The 20,888-nt window shown below is 47.0% G+C and overlaps 2 protein-coding genes across 4 annotated transcripts in view; one reads left to right on the top strand and one right to left on the bottom strand.

Annotated features, from left to right (window-relative positions):
• Window positions 1-14,717, bottom strand: part of MICU1 (mitochondrial calcium uptake 1) — a 91,398-nt gene extending 76,681 nt beyond the window's left edge. The window contains exons 1-3 of one of the 3 annotated variants that reach the window (XM_042818055.1): window positions 14,671-14,717; window positions 12,202-12,294; window positions 1,545-1,706 (exon numbers count right to left, since the gene is read on the bottom strand). In XM_042818055.1, coding sequence (XP_042673989.1) covers window positions 1,545-1,705 — 161 coding nt within the window. In that variant the 5' untranslated portion in view covers window position 1,706; window positions 12,202-12,294; window positions 14,671-14,717. Of the gene's footprint in view, window positions 1-1,544; window positions 1,707-12,201; window positions 12,295-14,338; window positions 14,500-14,670 lie in introns of those variants that run through there. The other 2 variants (XM_042818053.1, XM_042818056.1) reach the window with 2 other exon arrangements.
• A 2,673-nt stretch (window positions 14,718-17,390) lies between these two features.
• MCU (mitochondrial calcium uniporter) overlaps window positions 17,391-20,888 on the top strand; it is an 83,570-nt gene continuing 80,072 nt past the window's right edge. The window contains exon 1 of the mRNA XM_042818336.1: window positions 17,391-17,417. Within this exon, the coding sequence (XP_042674270.1) occupies window positions 17,406-17,417 (12 nt within the window). The 5' untranslated portion in view covers window positions 17,391-17,405. The remainder of the gene's footprint in view (window positions 17,418-20,888) is intronic.

The following is a 20,888-nucleotide window of genomic DNA, read 5'->3' as shown; positions in this document are numbered from 1 at the left end:
CTGAGAACTCCCCATCTGGACGCAGCACTCCAGGTAAGGTCTCACAGAGCAGAGGGGCAGATCACCTCCCTGCTGGCCACACTCTCTGAATGCAGCCAAGGATACGGTTGGCTTTCTGGGCTGTGAGGGCACAGTGCTGGCTGATGTCCAGCTTCCATCCACCAGCACCCCCAGTCCTTTTCAGCAGGGACATGCTCTGCCTTGCGTCTCCCAGCTTGTACTGGTAGTGGGGGCTGCATCCCACAGAGATATGTGAAGAGCAGTTGCCAGTGAAGACTGGGGCAAAAAAGTTCTTCCTCAGCCTTCTACTTGCTTGCTGTTACCAGCCTTCCTTATTGTTCACTAGGGGGAAATTTGCCTTCTTGGACTTAATGGCTTTGGAGAGCCTTATGTAGGACATAACATCCTACCTACTTTACAATCACACAGAAGATGTTTTAAGCAGAAAAAGTGCTCACTCCACTGACTGAAAAGTGTGTTAATTTGGCCATTGCCACAGAGGAATTAAGCCTCTCCCATGCCGCAAGGCCATACATTCAGGTACTGCAGATAAAGCAGCACTCCACAAGCACAAATTAGTAAATCAGAGCATGACACTGCTGAATCAGTGTTCTTCCTTGATCTGAGAAATCCTTTTAGCAAGCAATATCATAATTGACAAGACTAGTAGTAGCCAGAACAATTAGCATCACCTTCCTCCCACTATATTAAAGTACAGCCTCCTAGCCAAACAGTCTAGCAGAGAGGTACCATAAGCAACCGTACCATACTGGAACAAAGATAAGGTGGGTTTTGAGCAGGGACTTCTCTTTCACACCTCAACTGCAGCCTGAGCTCAAGTGGCATGGCTGGTGCTACACCACTTTCACGATGCAAGAGAACAGAATCCTTCTGGTTTAGATATACTAATGATGACTAATAATGACTCTCTCAGCGAGAGTCATCACAGACAGGGCAGATACCACCTTTCTCTTCACAGTCACGAAATCAAGATTTGAGCTTTGTGAGACCATACACTCAGATTCTGGCACTTAAAGACACCTTGCCCACAGCTACCTTACCACTGAAACATGGACTGTCCCCTTCCCTTCCCCTGCTACATTTTCTAACTACATCAACCAGCAGAATACAAAGCAAACCAGTGTAGCATCCCCTGACCAAGCTTGTTGTTAGCAGGTCCCCTAGAAGCTGGGAGTTTTCACCCAGCCTAGTTGAGTCAGCTGATTTGTTTGCACAGCACCACAGGCATGTGCAGCACCACCACACAGGATAAGCCTGGCAGCAGACCCCACCAAAGGCAAACAGCGTGTGCTGAGCACAGCCACAGAATTCTTCAGACTAGAGATTTTCTCATTTCTGACTACTCAGAACAGTGAGAAGCAGTGAGAGGCCACCAGCAGCATTTTCCATATCTTCCAAGCAGCAGAGGCAGGACAAGAAATAACACTTCACAATGCCTCCCGCAGATCTTGAACACACCTGCAAGTACTTACCACAGGATCTAGAGCTGCAGGAGATCTTAGGAAGAAACAGAAAACCATTACCTCTGCCAAAGGAGCCTGGCACTCGCTGTCACTGCGGCTGTCCCTATGAAAGCTGCCACCACAAGCCGACCCCGGGCCCTGGGATGATGTGCTGCCCCGTGGTAACGCCGCGAAGCAGCTGCCAGCCCTGCTGCGATGGGAAGAAGTCGAAGACGGAGCATGCTGTCAAGAAAGAAGAACGTGTTACCACAGAACGCCTTCCAGTAGCAGGCACTTGCACTGGCCCTCAGCACGGCAGGAGAGGCCAACCAGCAGTATGCGTTGCCCTAAAATAGGAGAAGATGCATCAAGTAGCTGTCACAGTTGTTCGTTAGCTGCTCTGAAATAGGATTGTATCTTGTCTAAAAATCTGTCTAATAAACAGTGAACTACAAGAGTCTCATCTTGGCACACACTTTGCTAACACACACAGCTGACACATCCTACTTAACTGCTCTTGCAGCATTTCTTGAATTCCTCTTCCACCTTTCCCCATCACATTTCATTACAAGGAAATACTTGTACTCTCCTGCTTCAGTGCCAGGGCACAGAAGATACAGGGAGATCTTAAAAGCAACTGCAGCAAATGAATAAGAGCCATTTGACCAGAGGGAAAGACAGCTAGATACCAGAAAGCAAGTAAAAATCAAACAACAAGCAAACCAACCCAGCAAGAAAAACTTCAGCCATTTTGAACTTCCCTTCAAAACCTGCCATTCTTAAGCTCTTTTTCTTTTTAAGCTAGCCTCAAGCAAAACATTTATATTCAACTTTCAGTAGCAAGCAACTTTCAGTGTCAGCAATCATAAAATACAACCCCTACCCCATTATGTGCAACAGTATGAAGTTAAATGAGAAACCAGAACTACAAATCTAAACATTATTACAAAGTAGAAATTTCATCTACAAAAATGCCACCTAATAACAGGCACCAGCTAAAGGAGTCAAAGCAATTTTTGCCAGCTCACAAAATTGAAGGCTGAGGCCAAATGCTTGCTTCAAAAAGGAAAGCTGCCGCATTGCCTATTTTTGGGGGGGAAAGGAAGGTTTTACTTTTAACAGATGTAAATTCAGTCTCCTGATCACAGGGGTGGTGTCAGCCCATGCATGACAAAGCACAGAGAGGCCTTGATTTAAAAAAAAAAAAAAAAAAAAAAAAAGAAACTGGGAGTAAAACATTAGAAGAATTCCCATGACCAGCAGAAAAACTGGAAATAGAAAGCTTGATTATTTTTGCTCCCCTTTGCTCCCCACTCTTGCTGTTCTGCTCCAATACTGCCAGCCAGTGAATAAAGAACAACAGAAGACAAAAATAAAATCACCTCTAGTGGTTTCTACTTGCTTTCACAACATGAGATGCTACCACACACTTTTACTAAAGCATCAACTTCCAACAGTGAGAAACTTGGGAACACTCTGCACAAACGCATCCTACATCCCAGCTGCAAAGAGCAGGATTTATTACTTGTCCTCCAGTGAAGGCAACCTGCAGCTCAGAGTGCCAGAAGATGACCTAGTGATGCTAACACAGGGAGAAGAGGAGGGATGCAAGATAAACCCCATAACCCCACGAAATATTCAGCAGACAATTAGGAACGCTGTTCCTCTTAAGGCAAAAGGTGGTAAAAGTGCATTCAATGGCTTTATAGAATCAAAGCTCACTTGGTGAGGGGGGGAAAACAAAGATGGGCAGATAGCAGCTGCAGCAGCCTGCCCCACCACTCCATGCTGCTGTATGTGCAAAGAACCACAACCCTGCTTCTCACAGCCAGCGTACCTGAAAGGCACTGCATTTATATTCATCTGTGCACATAAAGAAAACTAAGTTTGCAGTCAGCATTACCATTTTGTTTATTCCTTTAAAAATACGTAGACTTAAAATTAAAGTCTTAATGGAATTCAGAAAGTCAACATGGCTTATTCCTCAATCCTCTCCAGCACAGAGCAAGAGAATATTTTGCTATGAAAAACAGCTCTTATTTCAAATTGTTTTCATCCTACACAAACCTGATGCTTCTATTTCTTCTCTAGGGATGAATTTCTTACACATTCCTTAGACAGGCAGAAAAAAATCCACACAGGGTGTTTTCGCAGAGAAGCTAATATTGCCCTTGTTTGGGTTCCCCTTACTAATTACAGCTCTACATGTGTAAGATGTAATGGGGAATGGAAGTACTGCCAATATCATTTAATCATTAAAAAAGGAAAAATCACGTGCTTACTCCTGAGCTCGGAAAGATCTTACATTTCCCTTCGCCACCTTCAGTGATGCATAAGCCAACCCTGAGCCCTAAGAAGCTCGAAGTTACCAGCTCTGCCCAACTAATCCCTGTTCTGATGGCACAGGGACACTCCCCCAGGAAGCATTTCCTTGATAGCAATTAGCTGGGTGTTGAAAGCATGCAGTTCCTCTCAATACTAAAACAAAGAATATGCTCAGTTTAAAACAACAACAAAACCTTGGAGGCTGAGTTTTCCATGCTTTCCATCCGTGATTTTACTTTTTTTTAACCTCCAGTGCCATGCTATTTGGTACGTTTTGTTGAAAGCTCCAAGCATTTAAGCCAAGACCAGTTGGTGTTTTTAAGAGAGATTTAAAAATAAGCATCTTGCCTGACTGCAGCAACCAGAAGCTCAATACCATAACCTCCAGTTGGGTAGGAACTAACCTTAACAGCTTTACAGCTCCTAAGATCTGACATGGTTATTGCTTAGCCTAGGAATCAGGTTGATTTCTGCATGACTGAACGCAATTAATCTTTTTTCATACAGATACAGACACAAGTCTTCACCTGAAAACAACAGAAAGAGACCAGACAAGTTCTCTTGATGTTCCAGCCATCTGCCCAACAGATTACTGCTACCATCAATCTGTAGACTATAATTTTGATTGTAAGAGAGAACCCAGTTTCACCTGAAGTTCTTGCTCAGCAGAACTCTACAGCTACTTTCAAAGCTTAGAATGTGTCCCAGCTACAGCAGCTGTCACCCAGCTGTCACCCACCCAAGCAGGAGGGGGCTCAGGGTGCCACTCTACAGACATGTGATATTGCTGGCAAGTTGAAGACAACTAAACCTTCATAGAAGTGTAATTAACAATAAGCGTGTTGATGTCTGACATCCTGGAAACCCACAAACACATCAGGAAAGCACCACTTCAAGGCAGGAAGCAACAGGCATTGCTCAAATGTAGGCTGAGCAGATATCTTTAAAAACAAAAATTTTAACAGCTCCGCACACCCTTGCTTCATGTGAATGTTTACTTTCTACTAGCAGAACTCTCTCTGTTAGTGTGTTTTGCAACAAAATTCAGATAGGTTCTCTGCCTTACCCCTCATGCCACATCCACAGCACCAGCAGTGCAGCCCTGGGTCTTTCAGAGCACGTAAGAACCAGCAGATGTCACCTCTTTCTTATTTCTCTCAGCTACCAAGGAGAATGAAAAGACTTGTTCCCACTTTTCCAGTGCCCTGTTTAGCTGATGGTTTTGAGACTGAAGGCCCAGCTTGGGGAGGAGGGACTTCTTTACATTTGGGTACCCCACAGAACTGAAGGCAGTCTTTGACAGCCCAGAGCAGCCCCCATTTTCAGGGCAGAACACGCTTAAAACAGCTTTTTGATGTCAAAGCTGGCCTCAGTGCAGGCATGTGAGATGAACAGTAACGGAATAAGCTGATGAATGTTTAATTTTTAAACAGAAGGGTTCACAGACTTTTTTTGAACAATTTTATTAGGACATGGCAAGCTTGCACATGAGTGCAGAACATCAATTGTAAATACTAAGCACCAAGATCTTAGATTGACATTTATGAGTCATTGCTTGGGCATCAAGTCTGCAGGGATTGGCAGAGGTGTTCTCACTGGAAGAACCTTCTGAAGCCATTTGTCTATTAAAATAACAAAGCTGGACATCGCCAGAATACCAAGACAGCCCAACACAGCAAAGCTCCTCACATATTCCATCTCAGATGCTGGCCATTCTACCACATGAAAATGGCCAGTGCGTTTCCCAGAGTAAACACAGGACAGCAAAGCACAGAGCTGCTCATAGTTTGGAGGCATTTTGCCATACTTAGTGCTAACAGCCACAAGAGACACTAAAAATCTTCCCTTACTTGTTCCAGCATAGATATGGCTCTGACAAGGTCAGGGATGCTGATTATGGGCAAGCTTAGCTGTTGTTTTTCAAGACTGCTAGTCAGCACACATCACAAGGATCAGCAGCACTGCCTTACATCACCAAAGGCAGCTGCCAAGGAGGGGCCACACTCCTCTCAAGCTATGGGACAGCCAGTGGGATGGGCAATCCCCAGAAGCTGCATTAATCCATTTAAAGTTTGAGACCACAAAAGTCATAACATGAGCAAGCTAGCTTGAAATACTTGAAAAAACCTGCCTGCACCAAAACCAAGAGAGCAGTATTTATTTTAGCAGGAAAGTCAGACAAAGAAAAACCCTTTGGATACAGAACACCACTCAAGCTGAAGGCACAGTACTTGACTGAGCTCAGTATTTCAGCAGTAGGTCTAAGCCACAGCTTTTTCAAAAACCACATTTGCACATGCACATCTCACACTTATTAATGAACACTGCATACCATGAAATCAGACTAAAGACAAGTCATTAATTTGGATTCTCCTGCCAACAATTCCCGCCATGCTTTCAATTTCCAATCTAGCATAATTGAGAGAGGTTTGTACCAGTGTAATTCACTGAAAGGTGGGCCAAAGGTGAACTGCAACTGCAAAGCAGCACAAATCCATTTCTTCCCCCTCCCCAAAAGAGAGTAAACTGCTCCTGCCTTTTCCTTCTTCTAACTCTCAATTTTCAGTTTACTTTCTGTAATTTCCAGATAAAGGATTACTCACATTAGTGAAATTATTAGCTTACAAAGACACATAAATCAGTTATGAGAAGGAAGATGAAATCTAATAGCAAAAGCAATTTCTTCTGAGAGATGGGTTTAGGGTAATGCTCAATAGCATTCATTACCAGAGAGGGGAGCTACATGTGCTTCAGAGCACTATTCAGACTGATTGATAGCCTATAAAGCACCAATCTATAACACAGCCAGGTCTTCAGCAGAAACCTAAGCCACTGCTTGGCAATTTCTTTTTAACTGTCATTACAGCAAGGGTGCACCTCTTCCTGAACAGCTCAGCCCTGAAAATGAACTAGTCAAAAAACAAATAAATCACATAGTCTGAGCCCAAAGATCTCCTTTTAACTAATCTTTCTTCCCTGCACTCTTTCCTTCCCACTAAAGTGAAATGGCTTGCATCCTGCTCACTCTGGCAAACTTCCTCTAGCTTCAGCACAGCATCTTCTCGGTATTATTGAATCTACTGTGATTCACAGAGAAAAACCTTACAATTAATTGGGAACCTCTTGGAGGTGGTGGCATGCCACATCCTGCACTACTCCAAAACACAGGAGGAGCCAGCCTTCCAGGCTGGTGTTTGAGGCAAAGGAGCGTTCTCAAAAACTGGACTCTCCCATCAAACAGTAAAGGCACCAAGAGACAGAAATACAGGACTGTCTCTTCTGGATTTCTCTTGAAAAGGGAAAAGCTGCCCCTCTCACATACTGCTCACAGGTGCCTCCAGGCATCCAGAGGATGATAAGGCCCAAACTCCAACACATGTCAGGGGCTCTGTGCTGCACCACCGGAGCAGAAAATCCCATTTCTCAGGGGCCCAGCATTTGCTATCAGCCTTCACCCTACCCTGAAAACAACTGCAATTCAAGATATATGGTTGTATTTTTTAACATTAAAGCTTCAATCTAATACTAAACTGAAAGACGTTTAGGCATTCAGCAAACACCCTGCTGTTACTGTGGCTTATTACTACACTGATTTTCTCAGATGATATCCATTAATACTCCATTATTTATGGCATGCTTATCTCATCTGTTGCTTTTATACTGCCAAATGGATTCACTTAGCATTAACAGACACTTGGAACAAAAAATAAGACAGTAACAACACAGCTAGCTAGAATCAAGCCTGTTCAACTACCACTTCCACGCACAGGTATTCTCCTTCCATTTCACGTGTATATCCTTACTACCAGCTTTGTGTGCCTTACATGAGATGTAGGCTCCTGTTACTATCAGCTGCTTTAGAAATCACAGACCATGCTGTGATAGCCAGTATCTCACAGAACAACCATCTTTCACATGGGCTGCACAAGTCAACCATGCTCCTTTATAACTAAATCCTTCCCCTGCTTAAAGTCTTCCTTTTCTACACCTCTAGCACAAATGCAGACCCATTTTTCTTGAGCTTTTCTACATAAAGAACAACTGTAAGCCCCAGCAGCGCCGAAGTCTCCAAAAGCACCTCCACAGAAGCCAAACTACCAGAGCTGTAAAAAAAATTAATCTTGCCCCATATTTAGGACAGAAACCCTGCTTTTATTGAGCTGTTTCTACCTTTACTCATCCCAGTGTTATAACTCTGTGTTCCAATAGCTTTCCAAATAATCAGGCCACCTCCAAAAACACCTGATCAGCTGCAGCAACAGACTGTGGAAGCATTTTCACAAGAAACAAAAAATACACTGATTTGAAGGAGCACATGTTTGTCAGAACACTGCTAGTGAAAGGGTAGGAAATATAACACATCTGCCTTTTCTGCAGAAAATTAAAGCCAGCAGGAATACATCTGCTTAATGACTCCAGAGATTTAACTTGCCTTACATAGTTAAAGTCAATGGGATGTAATCCAGCAACCTGAACCAAGCAAGCAGATGTTTGGGATGCAGAAAAAGTGAACTATTTAGACACACCTGGACAGAGCAAACACAGCTACCTTGGGCATCCCATCAGCAAAACAAAAACCAACTACAGGGGCTGAAAAGAATTCCCAGAAGCACTGTAAAGGGCCTCTTCCTTATGAGCACACTGAAATTACAGGGCTTACTTTTTTGCTTGTGTCACTACTTGTTCCTCAGAATTCCTACCTTTCACATCAGATAGAAAGGTGCTCCCTGAAGCTCCTGTCACTGACAGTGACCTACGTGTACAAAACAGCCACCAATTGCAGAGCACTCAAAGGAGATTTGAGATACATCTACAGCTCACTTGCTGCTAAGAGAAGTGTTGTTACTCCTTGACAAATAAGCATTTCAAGACAAAAATAATGCTGGAAGAAAAATAACTCTAAGTAACTAGAAAAAATTAAAACTTCACAAAGCCATGAACACATTCAAATCAAAATTGATCTATAGATACACGTTCAACTCCAAAAATAAAAGATGTCTTTCTGGAACTAAGCATGCCATAGATAACCTCAGAATTTGTTACAAAACAACCTGTACCTTTATTTCTTCCTAATGTAATAGAGTAGGAACTGTTAACTCACAGATCTTCAGCCTGAGTACAACCACACAACTGTTTTACCCTACCACACCATATTCAACAGAAACACCACCTAACCCCAGGCACACCCACTTGCTTCCTCAAGGAACTTCATCCTAGCTAAAAAGTCTTGCTTTGATTTAACACATCCTATGACTTTTTTAAATACAAATCTTAACAAAACAAACTGGATGGGCAAAGCACCTTGTAACATGATGATTGTAACGTGATAAAAACTGCAGCAACAACAGCAAAATAGCAAAGCCACAGGCTACAGCAAGTGCAGATTTGCTCAAAAGCAACAACTGTAAACACAGAACTAAAGGAAAAAACCACATACCTCCAAACAGCATCAGATACACAGAGATATCCAGCAAGTTACCATTGCTTCCACAGTCAACCCTTAAATGAGGTCTGGGAAGAGGTGGATCCTGGCTCCACCCCCTCCCAGTCACTCAGGAGCACTGCATGCACCTGAGCTCCCCTGGCTTGGCCCTGCCTTCCCACCAGGTGCTCGATCACTGGTTCAAGCTGTGACAGCATTTCCAGTACACACTCCAATTCATTTACCAGACAGCAGTTATTTCCTAACTCAATGGAAGAGCACTGGTGGCCAAAAAAAGGAGAAGATTTATCTGTTGCAGTTGCTTTCCAGCAACAGCTTATCAGATTGATTCCGACTTGACAGAGAAAATGAGTATAGGTAAGCTTCATTAGTGCAGGGCATTTTTAGGAGAAAACAAGCTATCTGAGCCCATCGCTTCCAGCATCTGCCAGCCAGCAAACACTTGGCTGTAGCCAAGGTGGCAAGACAGATAGCACACTCACGTTCACTTGCTTATCTGGAAAAAGCACCCCACCAAAGGACGAAGCAAAGACCTGGATGAGTCAGTGCACGAGCAGCAGCCACCCACCATCTCCTTCACTGCAGTGCCTGTCTGTGCAAACAGAAGAGCTAAGTGTCTGTCTGCAGATGGAGGGCGTTTGCCTTGAAGTCCACCTAAACCCAGGCCATAAAGGGAGAAAAAAGGCAGTACTGTAACGGCACTAGCTTAAGTCAGGTGGCAATCCTTACACATCCTCCTCTTGCACTGCACTTGCACTGCAACAATGGCTGTAGCTGAGAGATACTGCTGCTCTTGTAGCTCTTGAAGAAAAAGTGCTGAGACTGAAAGTTTGCATCACACTAACCATAACATAGCTATTAAGTTAAAGTGGTAGCAGATAATGCCAGTCAATACTGACACTGGTCTGATTCCATCATTGATGTGCTTGGTCTGAAGGACAGAAGAAAAGTGAGAAGCTGGCACAGGATGCACAGACAGCAAGGAAACCTGCAATGAAGTAAAGGCTTATGATACTTATGGAGATACTTATGGAAAGTATCTAAGGCCACACTTTTGTGGTGGTTATACACAGGGATGAGCAGCTCACCTGCTCCTATGGGCCATGCATTCCCAACATGGCACTGGTCCCAGTATGCTCAGCTACTCAGAATTCCCAGTTGCAAGGAGCAGAGCTCAGACCCAATCTCCTCCTGCCCTCCCTGCCCAAAGCAGTGCTGCCCCAGCCAGGAGGATCCCTCTGCATGGTAATGCTGCAGCCCAAAGCAGTGACAGCACTGCAATTAAAAGCTGAGGTTACACCCAGCACACACAAAAGAAAAGGCACATTTCCATGGGGAAAAATGCTCACTGCAATCACAGACGAGGAAGAAGGCCAAGGTAATGCAAGATTTACTAGCTAAGGACTTCTCCAACAATTTTACAGAAGTTGCAGTAAAATACTGCATCATCTGAACAAACTGCCTATTTTTTCCTTTTTATAGTGCCTTAAATCTCTTTCAGTAAGGGACAAACCTGTCAAAGACTTGCGGACAGTATGTGCTTAGACAATTTGTAGTAACTCAGACTTCAGTAGGGCTCCTCGTATTTCTGAAGTGTCAAACATCATTGTGAAGGGAGGGCCCCCTTCCTCACCAGGAGGCAGCTGTGCCATGTGCCAAGCACTTCTCAAAATCCATTCTGTTTGGAGAAAGCCTATGACATACACTACAGTATTCAACAGCCCATGACTGTGACCCATGAAATATCCCAATTTGTAATTACTATCACACACAGCATCACCCCACCCAACGTCACAACAGAATCACAGGACTTTTTTTTTATTACTAACACCTTTGCAAAGTCCCACCAAAGATGCTCAGAACCTAGAAAAACTCTGCAGTACTCTGCTAACCTGTACCAAGTGCAGCTCAGATGTACTCTCAAGGATAAACAAAACAGACCAAATGAACTGGCATAACAAAATAAGGAGCAGCCACACGCCTTTGAAACAACATAATTGCCCCAAACACCTGCAGCACTCACCCCAAGCCTTCTGAGATTCCAAACGATCTTGCAGCTCATCCTACCAAAGTATCGGAGGGTAGCAGAACAATTTGTCCTCAGTAACACTGCCACGAGCCCATCGGCAAGGCTGACCTCTCAACCTAAGAGCTACAAAGGAATCCTTGCAGAGCACTTACATTAAGGCTGCATGGGAACTGTTGAGTCACAGCCTGAACCAGTGATTGAGCACCTGGGGAAAGGACCCAGAGAGCCCCAGGAGCACACATGAAGGCAATTCAGCTGTGTGACCGGAAGGGGTGGAGCCTGGCTGCACCTCTCTTAGACCCCATTTAAAGGCTCACCCTCACTGAGAAGGGTTTTCTTCCTGGAGATCCCTCCTTAGTGAAGCTATTCCCTGCAAACCTGGAATCTTCTGATACAGGTAAGCAATATTCTTCTCCTTCTTTACAGCATCTTTCTATCACACTAATCTTTCTATCATTGTACTTCTGTTGAAATGCCTTTTTCCATCATACTGATTTGTCCAGTTGCTAAATAAGACTAATACAACACAGAAAGCTTCTAGGTAGAAATTAATAATGTAAACAAATTATGCCATTCATTTTCCTCCACCGAACAAACAGTTTGTGTCCTTAATTTGTTATTTTTAAGATATCACCCTACCCTCAAACAAGTTTTAAATGAGTATGTACATACAATTGCTTTTATTCTATTTTATTAATGTAGTAGAACTGGGCTTTGGTTGAAAGGCAGTGCTAGGCAGTATTTCTCAGACTTCAAAAAGGCAACCTATAGCATTAGGAAAATCCTGCGCCCATGAAAGCTTCTGAAAAAAGTAATTCTGAATAGGGCAGCCTTAAGGGTAGATTTCAGCCAGGTGATTAGTTCAGCACAGCTAGAAGTAACTCTGCGCAGGGCCCAGCACAGAGCAAACTACACACCCCAAAAGACAGCAGCATCCTTACCTGCACTGCAGGTGTCTTCGCTCCCAACTTGTGTTTGTAGGTCAAGTGGTCATGAAGAACACGGGGAGTTCTTAGGGATTGTAGGGCTGTGTTCTACAAATGAGAAAAAGAATAAATATAACTTCAGCTGCCAGCAATATGCTTTACACAATCTTCCTCCTGGTGATCACAGTCTGCTTATTATTGGTTATGTATCTTACATTGTGAGCACTAAATTGAGTAACTGATGTGGAGAAAGGGCCTTGTTGTGTCAGAAACCCACAAACTTTTGAGAAACCTCCCTTAACATAGTGGGCTATACATTCAAGTGTAAAATAAGCACATTTTCAAGGTGTTGGCCTGCAGCACTCTCACTCCACTCTAGTTCTATGGCATCCTATGAAGCTCCAGAGAGGGAACTTCTTTTTCTATAGATAACAGTTCTCCAGTGCTTCTGCACTTGGAACTGTCTCCCCCACCCTGATGCACAGAAAACCTTGCTGACTGACTGCCTCAAAAAAATAAACTTTTCCTTATCATTAAATTCTAAGAAGGAAAAGTTCATTGGTGTATGATGCCTATACACACTCCAAAGGAGCCCAGGATAGCCTGATGCTCTCAATTATCCCATTCTTCCCAAGCACCTCATTAAACCAAAGGCAATATGGTGTAGACAAATCATGCTATGATGAGTACCAAGCCTTTCTACACTTCAGCAGCTTGCTAACCCAAATTCACTCTGCAGAGCTTTCAAAAGACAAATGGTACATCAAATACAATTTAGCCATCCAATACAATCACAGTTATGTAATGAACAAGTACTAAGAAAAATGGTTTTGATATTAGCTACAAAAGCTAAATTAGCAACAAATTCATGTAGCTGTGGCAACACTGTTGGCAATTACAGCAACAAGAAAAATAAATCAGAATTAGTTTGGAGAGACTCAACACATCACAGAGCGTGACACATGGGGAGCTGTTGCACTCCGACTTCTCCCTACTCCTTCACTACTACCAAGGCATGAGGCTTTTCCAGCAGCCCAAAGACTGCACAGGAAAATTACTTTCTATTGTAGATTTTCTCTCAAGGTCTCACACACAGAAGAGAGCAAAACAAAGTCCCAGCAATGATGAGGCACTCTATGAAGGAGCATCACAGACCAGACAACACAATATTTTAAGGCAATTCTTTTGTGGCTGCTGCAGGGGAAGGCCAAGTCACTGTACAAGCGCAGTGCAAGCTTCAGCCACTTTTTCAGCAACACCTTTCAACGAAAGCACAGTGGGTGGCTGTTTGCTTTTTCTTTTTTTAAAGGATTTCTAGTTTTTCAGCTGTTCGCAGCTTCAGGTTGGTACTGCAATTAGCTGACTGCAGGTGCAAGCTATCACTCCCACACCAATACCAACCCAGCACATGAGACCTGCACTCGCTGAACAATCTCCCTATTCTTAAGCTGAGTTATGCCCTTCCAAGCCTGTGCCACCTGCCTGGACTGGCAGCCACTGGCAACCACTGGCAGCCACTGACAGCAAGGGGACACCTCCTCACCTGACCAGCTTTCAGTTTCTTTGAGATGAGGCTTGTGGCCACCCAGTCTTCACCAGGTTTTCATGTTACACTTTGGGACACGAGGAAAGGCTGGAACAGGCACTGCCTCACTAATGCGCAGGCAGGAACACCTGAACGCTACAATCCGTGTAAGATTAACTACTATAGAAGAGATGACAGTTCCTGCAGCCACACCAAACAGCTAGGCATGAGAGGAGAAGCTACAGTGTACCAACAGCACATTTCACCAGCCCAGCCATCATCCCATAAAAGTTTCTGAACACACGGCATCAATTCTGGGTGCTTTTTTCCTCGGCAGACTGCACAACCACAGCCTACTGAAAGCTCTTCCCCACCTCCAGCAGCTGTGGCAGCACCTGGAGGCCTCAGCTCGCTGGGACCCACACAGCGCTGCCAGCAGGTGCCGGGCACAGCGCGGTGTTCGGTGCGCAGCCGAGCTGCTGCCCTCCAGAAAGGCACCGACCACGTGAGAAAGCCTTTGGTGCGGCTGGCAAGAAGCAGGCAGAGGGATTCTGGCGGCGAGAAGCGTTTACATCACTCAACAACGCACAGGAAGGAAAGGGAGTTAAATTTAGAACAGGCACCGACCCGAAGGGAAGCTTGTCACCGGCAGCCAGCGCAGCTTGAAGCGAAGCTCTTTCCGGACACCCGGGCTCGCTCCGAACCGCAGGTCCGGCGGGCAGCAGCTTTATTTCCCAACTTTCGAGCTTCGCGCTCGCGGCCGCCACAGCGAGGCTTCACCTCGGCGGCTCTACAAGCAGTGGCCGGCGGCACAGCCCGGCCCAACGTACGGCGCGCCGCTGTCCCGCACCCTCAGAGCTCCCACCGTCCCCCAGCGGCTCCCCCGGCCCCAAAGGAACCCGTGGTCGCGTCGTTCCGCTCCCCGAGGCCCGCAGCCCCGGCGCCACCGCCCCGCTCACCTCGGCGCCGCCACGCACCGCCCACCGCGCCCGCGCTTCCGCGGGCGGCACCGCCAGGAGGCGGGAACAGCGCCGTCACTGCCCGCCCGGAGTGCGCGGGAAGTCCTGAAAGGGGTGTAGTTGTGGGGCTGGGCGTGTAGGGCTCGGTGAGGGGTTTTGGGGCGTGATGCGTGCGGTCTCGGAGTGTGTGAGGTCTAAGGGATCGGGGTGTGTCTGTTGAATTGCGTGGGAATTGGCAGGTATTTTTTCCTGAAGAACACGCGTGTATAATATGTATGCATACATGTGTAGGGTCAGTGGGCTTGTGAATGGGTCCTGGAATGCCTGTGATAAATTGAGGGGTCTTGTACGTAGATCCTGAAAGGACTCTGGGCAGGGCGTGGTGTGTGTGTACAGAAGGTCATGAACGGTGTGTGCGTGAGCTCTTATGCGGAGGTTTGAAGGAATATGTAGAGAAAGGACCTGAAAGGGCTGCGTATAGGGCCTAGGGGACACGTGTATATATGTGTACGTATATAGGTCCAGCAAGGACTTTCATGTGATGTCTAAGGGGTTTGTATATTGTTTAGGTTTGATTATTTGAGGATATAATTAGCTGGGTTTTTGTTTTGTTTTGTTTCTTTGTTTGTTTTTGGCTAGAAACAGTCTTCTGGGAAATAAATTTGACTGAGCATCTGCTGTCAAAGAGTAGAAATCCCTGCCTGGTGTGATATGTGTCCACCTGGGCAGGTTTGGTTCACCTCAGCACTGGAAACCAGTTTGGCAGCTAGAAACTCAAGCAAACAGCCCTCTCCCCAAAGCCTCTTGCATCCACGCAGAAGCACATCACTGGAGCTGCTGCACCTGCAGCAGGTGGAGCCTCAAATTAAAGCACTCGGGTAAGACAATTTGATTTTCAAACATCTAATGTCCTCCTGTGGAGATGGGCTGGCAATCTGTCAGCATCAGAGGACAAGTTTTTCTCTAATTGCAGAATCCAGTTGCAGCAAACTTCAAGTGGTTGCTGCTATGCAGAGGGTGCGAAGGATAGCAGAGCTGGGCACAAAACTCTAAATTGCTTGGCTATCTGTGATGTAGATGCTGGGCCTGGAAAGAGAAGGATGTGGTAGCAACTGTGAGGTGGAGATGGCATCCTGGGGAAGTTTTGGGGCAGGTTTTAGTGCGTGCTTTTGGTGTGAATGCAAAACTACATTCGATTTTGAGAGAGCATTTGCAAAAACAAATGCTTGCCTTGGAGGAGCTGTTTGTCGCTTTACACGTGCACTGTGTACTTCTGGCGAGGTGAGGAAACGCCGCGCATTGTGGCAATGGGAGGTTCACAGCTGACGCCCTGGGGGTGTCGGAGTCCCTCTCAGACAGGGAGATTTCCCTGTCCCGATTAATCAGCCGTTCTCCAACCAGTTGCCGTGATGCTCGGCTTACAGCAGTGCATTTCCTGACTGCCCTGCCTGCGCTTTTTACCTAGCCCTGAGCGCGGCAGTGCCGAGGGCTCTCCGCACACCGCTGAGATGGGCATTTTCTCGGCATAAGGGGAGCCGCCTGCTGCCACCTCACGAGCGCGCTCCCACGCGCTCTTCCCGCCGCCGCTGTAGCACCGGAGCTCCGCCCCTGAGGAGTTTCCCCGCCCTCCGCCCCTCTCGCGGTCCCGCCCGCCGCCCGCAGGGAGTAGGAGGAGGGGAGACGAGGCGACGACCAATCCTCTCTCTCGGAACGGCGGCCGCGCGGCGGCGATTGGCCGCCCGCCCGGCTCGACGAGCCCCGGGTCGGCGAGAGGAGGGCTCCGATTGGCCGCGGCCGCCCTCCGGCCCCGCCCCGCCGCTCCTCCTCTCCCCCACCCGCCGGGCGGCAGCAGCAGCGACCGCCGCCGCAGCGCGAGTCTGGCCGTGCGCGCGGGGCGGCTTCAGCGCGCGATGGCGGCCTCGGCGGGCCGGTCCCTGCCGCTGCTCCTCTGTCGTCACCGCGGCGCTGCTGCCACGCTCTCCGCCGCCGGCTGCTTCCCGGCGCTGGGGCGGCGCCGGCAGCAGCAGCGACACCGGACGGTGAGTGAGGCGGGAGCGCCCTCCGCGGAGCCGTGCCCTTCAGGCGGCGGCCGGGGCGGTCGCGGAGCGAGGAGGCGGCGGGAGCTTTCCGTCCGCCCGCCCGGAGCCCGGCCCGAGGGGGGCTGCGGCGCCGGTGGCAGCTGCGCGTTATTCTTAGCGCCGCGAAACTTGAGCGGGGCGGCGGCCCGCCCCGGGCGGATCCCGGCCCCGTCAACTTCCCTCGGCACGAGGGGGGGTGGTGGGGAGGAGCGGCGGCGGAGCGGAGCGGGGCCGGGCCGGGCCGGGCCGGGCGGGAGCTCTCCGGCCGTGCCGAGCTAACGGAGGTGGTGGTGGCCGCCAGGTGGCGCGCGGGCAGCCCGCGGGGTCGCGGCCGGCACGCGCCTCGCCTCGCGCCTCGCACCGCGCGGCCGCGGGGGTGCGGCGGGGCTCCGACTCCGGCGGGTTGCAGGGGGTCGCGGCGGTGCGCGGGCTGCAGGGGGGTGGGACTCGGCTTGCGTGGAGGTGCTACGCTGCCGCGGAGATGTGGCGCTGAGGGACGTGGGCAGGGTGACCCGAGGGCTCTTTTCCAACATTGCTGCTCCTGTAGTTCTGGTCCGCTAAGCGGGCAGGGTGTAGTGTGCGCACAGGGGGAGCCTGTTGCTCAGTGCCTCGAAGCGATGACAAATGGGTCTCCTTGAATGAGAGAGGAAGTGGTAAATGCTCTTTTGGGTGAGTCCCTTCAACTGGAGTATATTGGAAGAAACTGCTCTAATGACTTGACTTCTGTGAATGAATAAGGGAGAACCGTCTTGAAATGGGTGAAGTGTGAAGAATGGTGTTTAGATAACGTCAGAGGGAGTATGAAGGTCTGAACTCTCGGGTAAATACTTGGTTTAGGGCGATTCTGATGACGTTGCAGTTATGCTGGGAGATGGGGGGCTGAAATAAAGCATTTATAGCTTTCTGATGTGTTTTGAAAGCAGTGAACGGACTGCTATCATGTCCCCTTCTGCCTGGGAGTGGGTGGATGGCTGCAGCTTTGGAGAGGAGAATGGGTGAACCATTGGTTTGTGAAGCAAAGCATCAGAGCTGCTGGTGTGGAGGTCTGAGTGTTGCTGTAACATTGGCTATGGAAGAGGGCGATGGGAGAGGCAGGCAAGCAAGATGAGGTAGGAGTCTGATTCCTTTTTCTATGCAACAGCTATGTGAACAAAGTGCCAAAGAATGGAAGCAGGAGGAGTGATGGGGAGAAGCCTAACCAGTGCTTGGCAGAAGAGGTTTTGGCTGACGCAAGGCATGCCGCAGCAGTGCGAGCACACAGCTCCTTGTGTTGACTTTGTGAGCAGTGGCAGGGGAGCTCAATGCTTGGTGGGCTATCAGGGTGTTGGCTCTGCTAACATCTAGAGCTTGTAGCAGGCCTAGATTGTGAGATTGCCTATTAGCAAGGTCTTAAAGTGCTTCATGCTGCTTAGAACTCGCTGCTGCTTTCCTGTCAGGTAGCTTGTCCTCAGAAGCATGGAGAGAAAATGATGTAGATGTTCCTGAGAGGAAACTTCCTTAGGAAGCGAGAGAATGTCTTCACTGGCTCCCTGCTTGTTCTGAGAGGTGTGGGTGTTAAGGGTAAGCTGCCAGAGGTAAAAGCTCTGTGCTGCTGAGATGCAGTGCGGGTGGGAAGCAGCCTTTTGTGAAAAAGCTTACTTTATGAACCTAGGTGGTTGGCTTTTTTTCCTATGCATGGTGTTAGATAGACAAAAGACTTAAATACATCTGGTTTTGTATGTCAAATGCTTAATCTTTATGGCTTTCACCTGTAAAGAGTAGACTCTTGTTATTGTATTAGTGTATGTAACTAGCTGTTTCAGTTATGTTGGGTTAAGATGTAATTGGTTATTTCAGTTCTGGAGAAGAATATCTGCAGGAAATCAAGGGCTCAGCTGCATGTGGTGCTCTGTGGTACTTAATCTTTGTGATTCTGGGTAGATGGCAGACTCTTTTTAGGCCTAAAAAAGAGCAAGTGAGTACTATAGAGACTGAACTGCCTGCAGTTATCAAGCAGTAGCAGGCTGGTTTTAAAAGCTGCCGTAGGTGAGAACCAGAGTTACCTATGGTGAGAGGTGTGCTGGGTGGAGCAGGATTTTGGTGCTGACTCTCCCATACTGAATTGCACAGCGAGATGAGTTCCATAGGGTGAGAAGTCCCAGGAGGAAGATAGGATGAGCGCTGTGCCAAGGCCGGCTCCTCATGGCTGAGATACATACAGCACAGTTCAGCCGCCCTTTCAGGCTGTGGCTGAAACTGTTGCAGCATCAGCTTTCAAAGAAGCTGTTGCTCCCTTGTGTCAGGATGTCGTGGGCCCTGTAGCACCTCATGCCCCGGCTGTTACTAGCTATGGTTTGTTGCCATTCTGTTGCCTATCTCCTGAAACAAATTTATTTGGTAGGCTCGGATTTCACAGAATTCACCTGGTGGTGCTGACTGGCTGCCAGGGCTGCAATTGCTGGAAGAACATCTTGGAGTGGTGTCTGGATTTTTGCTGAGGATGGAAACTAGTTAAAAAATTCCTTAATTAAATGCACTTCTGTTTTCCTGATCTTGCCTACTGCCGATCATAATTTTGAAACTGATGATTAACAAGCTGAAGAACTGCTGGCTGTGCAATGGATTGAAGGGGCATAAAACTGTTACGCTTACCAGACCTTTGCCTACCTTGACCTCAGTTGTTTCCCACGCTGAATGCAGAATACTAAATTCAACCCTGCCCCCCCCCCCGAGGGCTTTACTATGGAAGTCCATGTAGATATTTTACAGCAGTTTTGTTTGATTATTTTTTTTTGTCTGATTTTTTTTCTCCATAGTGTTGGATGAGTGATACATTCATTTTCATGGGATCAATGGTGCGTGGGCTGTAGAACAAGAGCAGATGCACTTGATGTCACTTGGAAAGTCAAGATAGGATGTGGCTTGAACTGAAATATAAATAAATCCCATCACAGCAGAACTTCTATAATGTAAAGAGCCCTAGCAGTTGTTCACTTTGCTGTTAAGATGGAGCTTTCCACTAGAATTCCCTTTCCTCCTGCTTCTTTCCTCACCCCCTTCCCACAAACAGGTATTTGCTGCCCTGCTAACTCCTTGCTCACCTCACCCTGGCAGAAGGTGGCTAAAGGGTAACAATTTCTGGTAGCTATCATTAGCACTTGCCTGCTTCAGTGCTGCCTGATCTAATTAAATGCAAGGCAAATGAGGTCTGCAGCCTCCTACTAGATTTACTGTTACAACAGAAGCTACAGCCGAATGCTCGTTTGAAGGGTTCAAAAGTAAGGAAACTTTCAGTGTTTTAACCTCAAATAAGAAAAGGGAATCTGTGCTCAGCTTTTCTCATGGAGCAATGGAACTAAGGTGGGAATCTTTTACTGCTTAGCATTTTTTTATTATTATTATTATTTTTTTTTTTTCTGTTGTTAGATTGCACTGGGATTTCTTGCACGGCCAAAAATGATCAGGAAGATCCATTGGGTGTATGAAAGTGGCTAAACACTGATTCATTCTTACAGAGCATAACAAGCTTTAAACGGATGCTGAATTGAAGAAAAAAAAAAAATAAATTTCAGAGCTGTGTTCTGCTCGTGGCATCTCTTTCTTGCAGGGAACAGCACAAAGCTTGGCTTCACAGAGTCCAGAAATACCCTTGCAGGGCTGAAGGGCGTGATACTCAGAGAGGGGTAAATATCAGCAATGGGTGACAATTACTTGTTAGTACTTCTTTTTTTTTAACAGCGCGGTCTATGGGAGTAATCAAGAGTCTGTGTGTAGGCTCTGTGATGGGAAAGGAAATCACGGCCATGGTGAGGTTGATCCAGCCATTAATACAGAAATTCCAGGGCAGATTTCCTTCCATCTGGGGAATGTTTCTCAGCTATCCTCAGACAGGAGGGGTACAGCTCTGCTTATAGGAATCAAGGAAAAAAAAAAAAGGAACACTTTTCATTCATTTTCTGAAGCTGTTTTTAGCCTCATCTTTGAGATAAGATCTCTCTATGAGATTAGCTTGTGTGCAGTCTTGAGGGTAAAACTGAAGTTTTAAAACATTGGTGTTATGAGTCACTTGCTTACCGTTCTATAAAATAGCAAACAGATCACAAATTGGTAATTTAAATTACTTCCCTATTTGCAAGTGCTTGCTGTCCGTGGAGGTGCAGA

Source organism: Centrocercus urophasianus, unplaced genomic scaffold, assembly GCF_019232065.1.
Source record: "Centrocercus urophasianus isolate 14NV4802_14NV808 unplaced genomic scaffold, USGS_Curo_1.0 seq_17, whole genome shotgun sequence".
Lineage (NCBI taxonomy): Eukaryota > Metazoa > Chordata > Aves > Galliformes > Phasianidae > Centrocercus > Centrocercus urophasianus.
The sequence above is the reverse complement of the archived record's forward strand: the minus strand, read 5'-3'. Positions and strand labels throughout refer to the sequence as shown.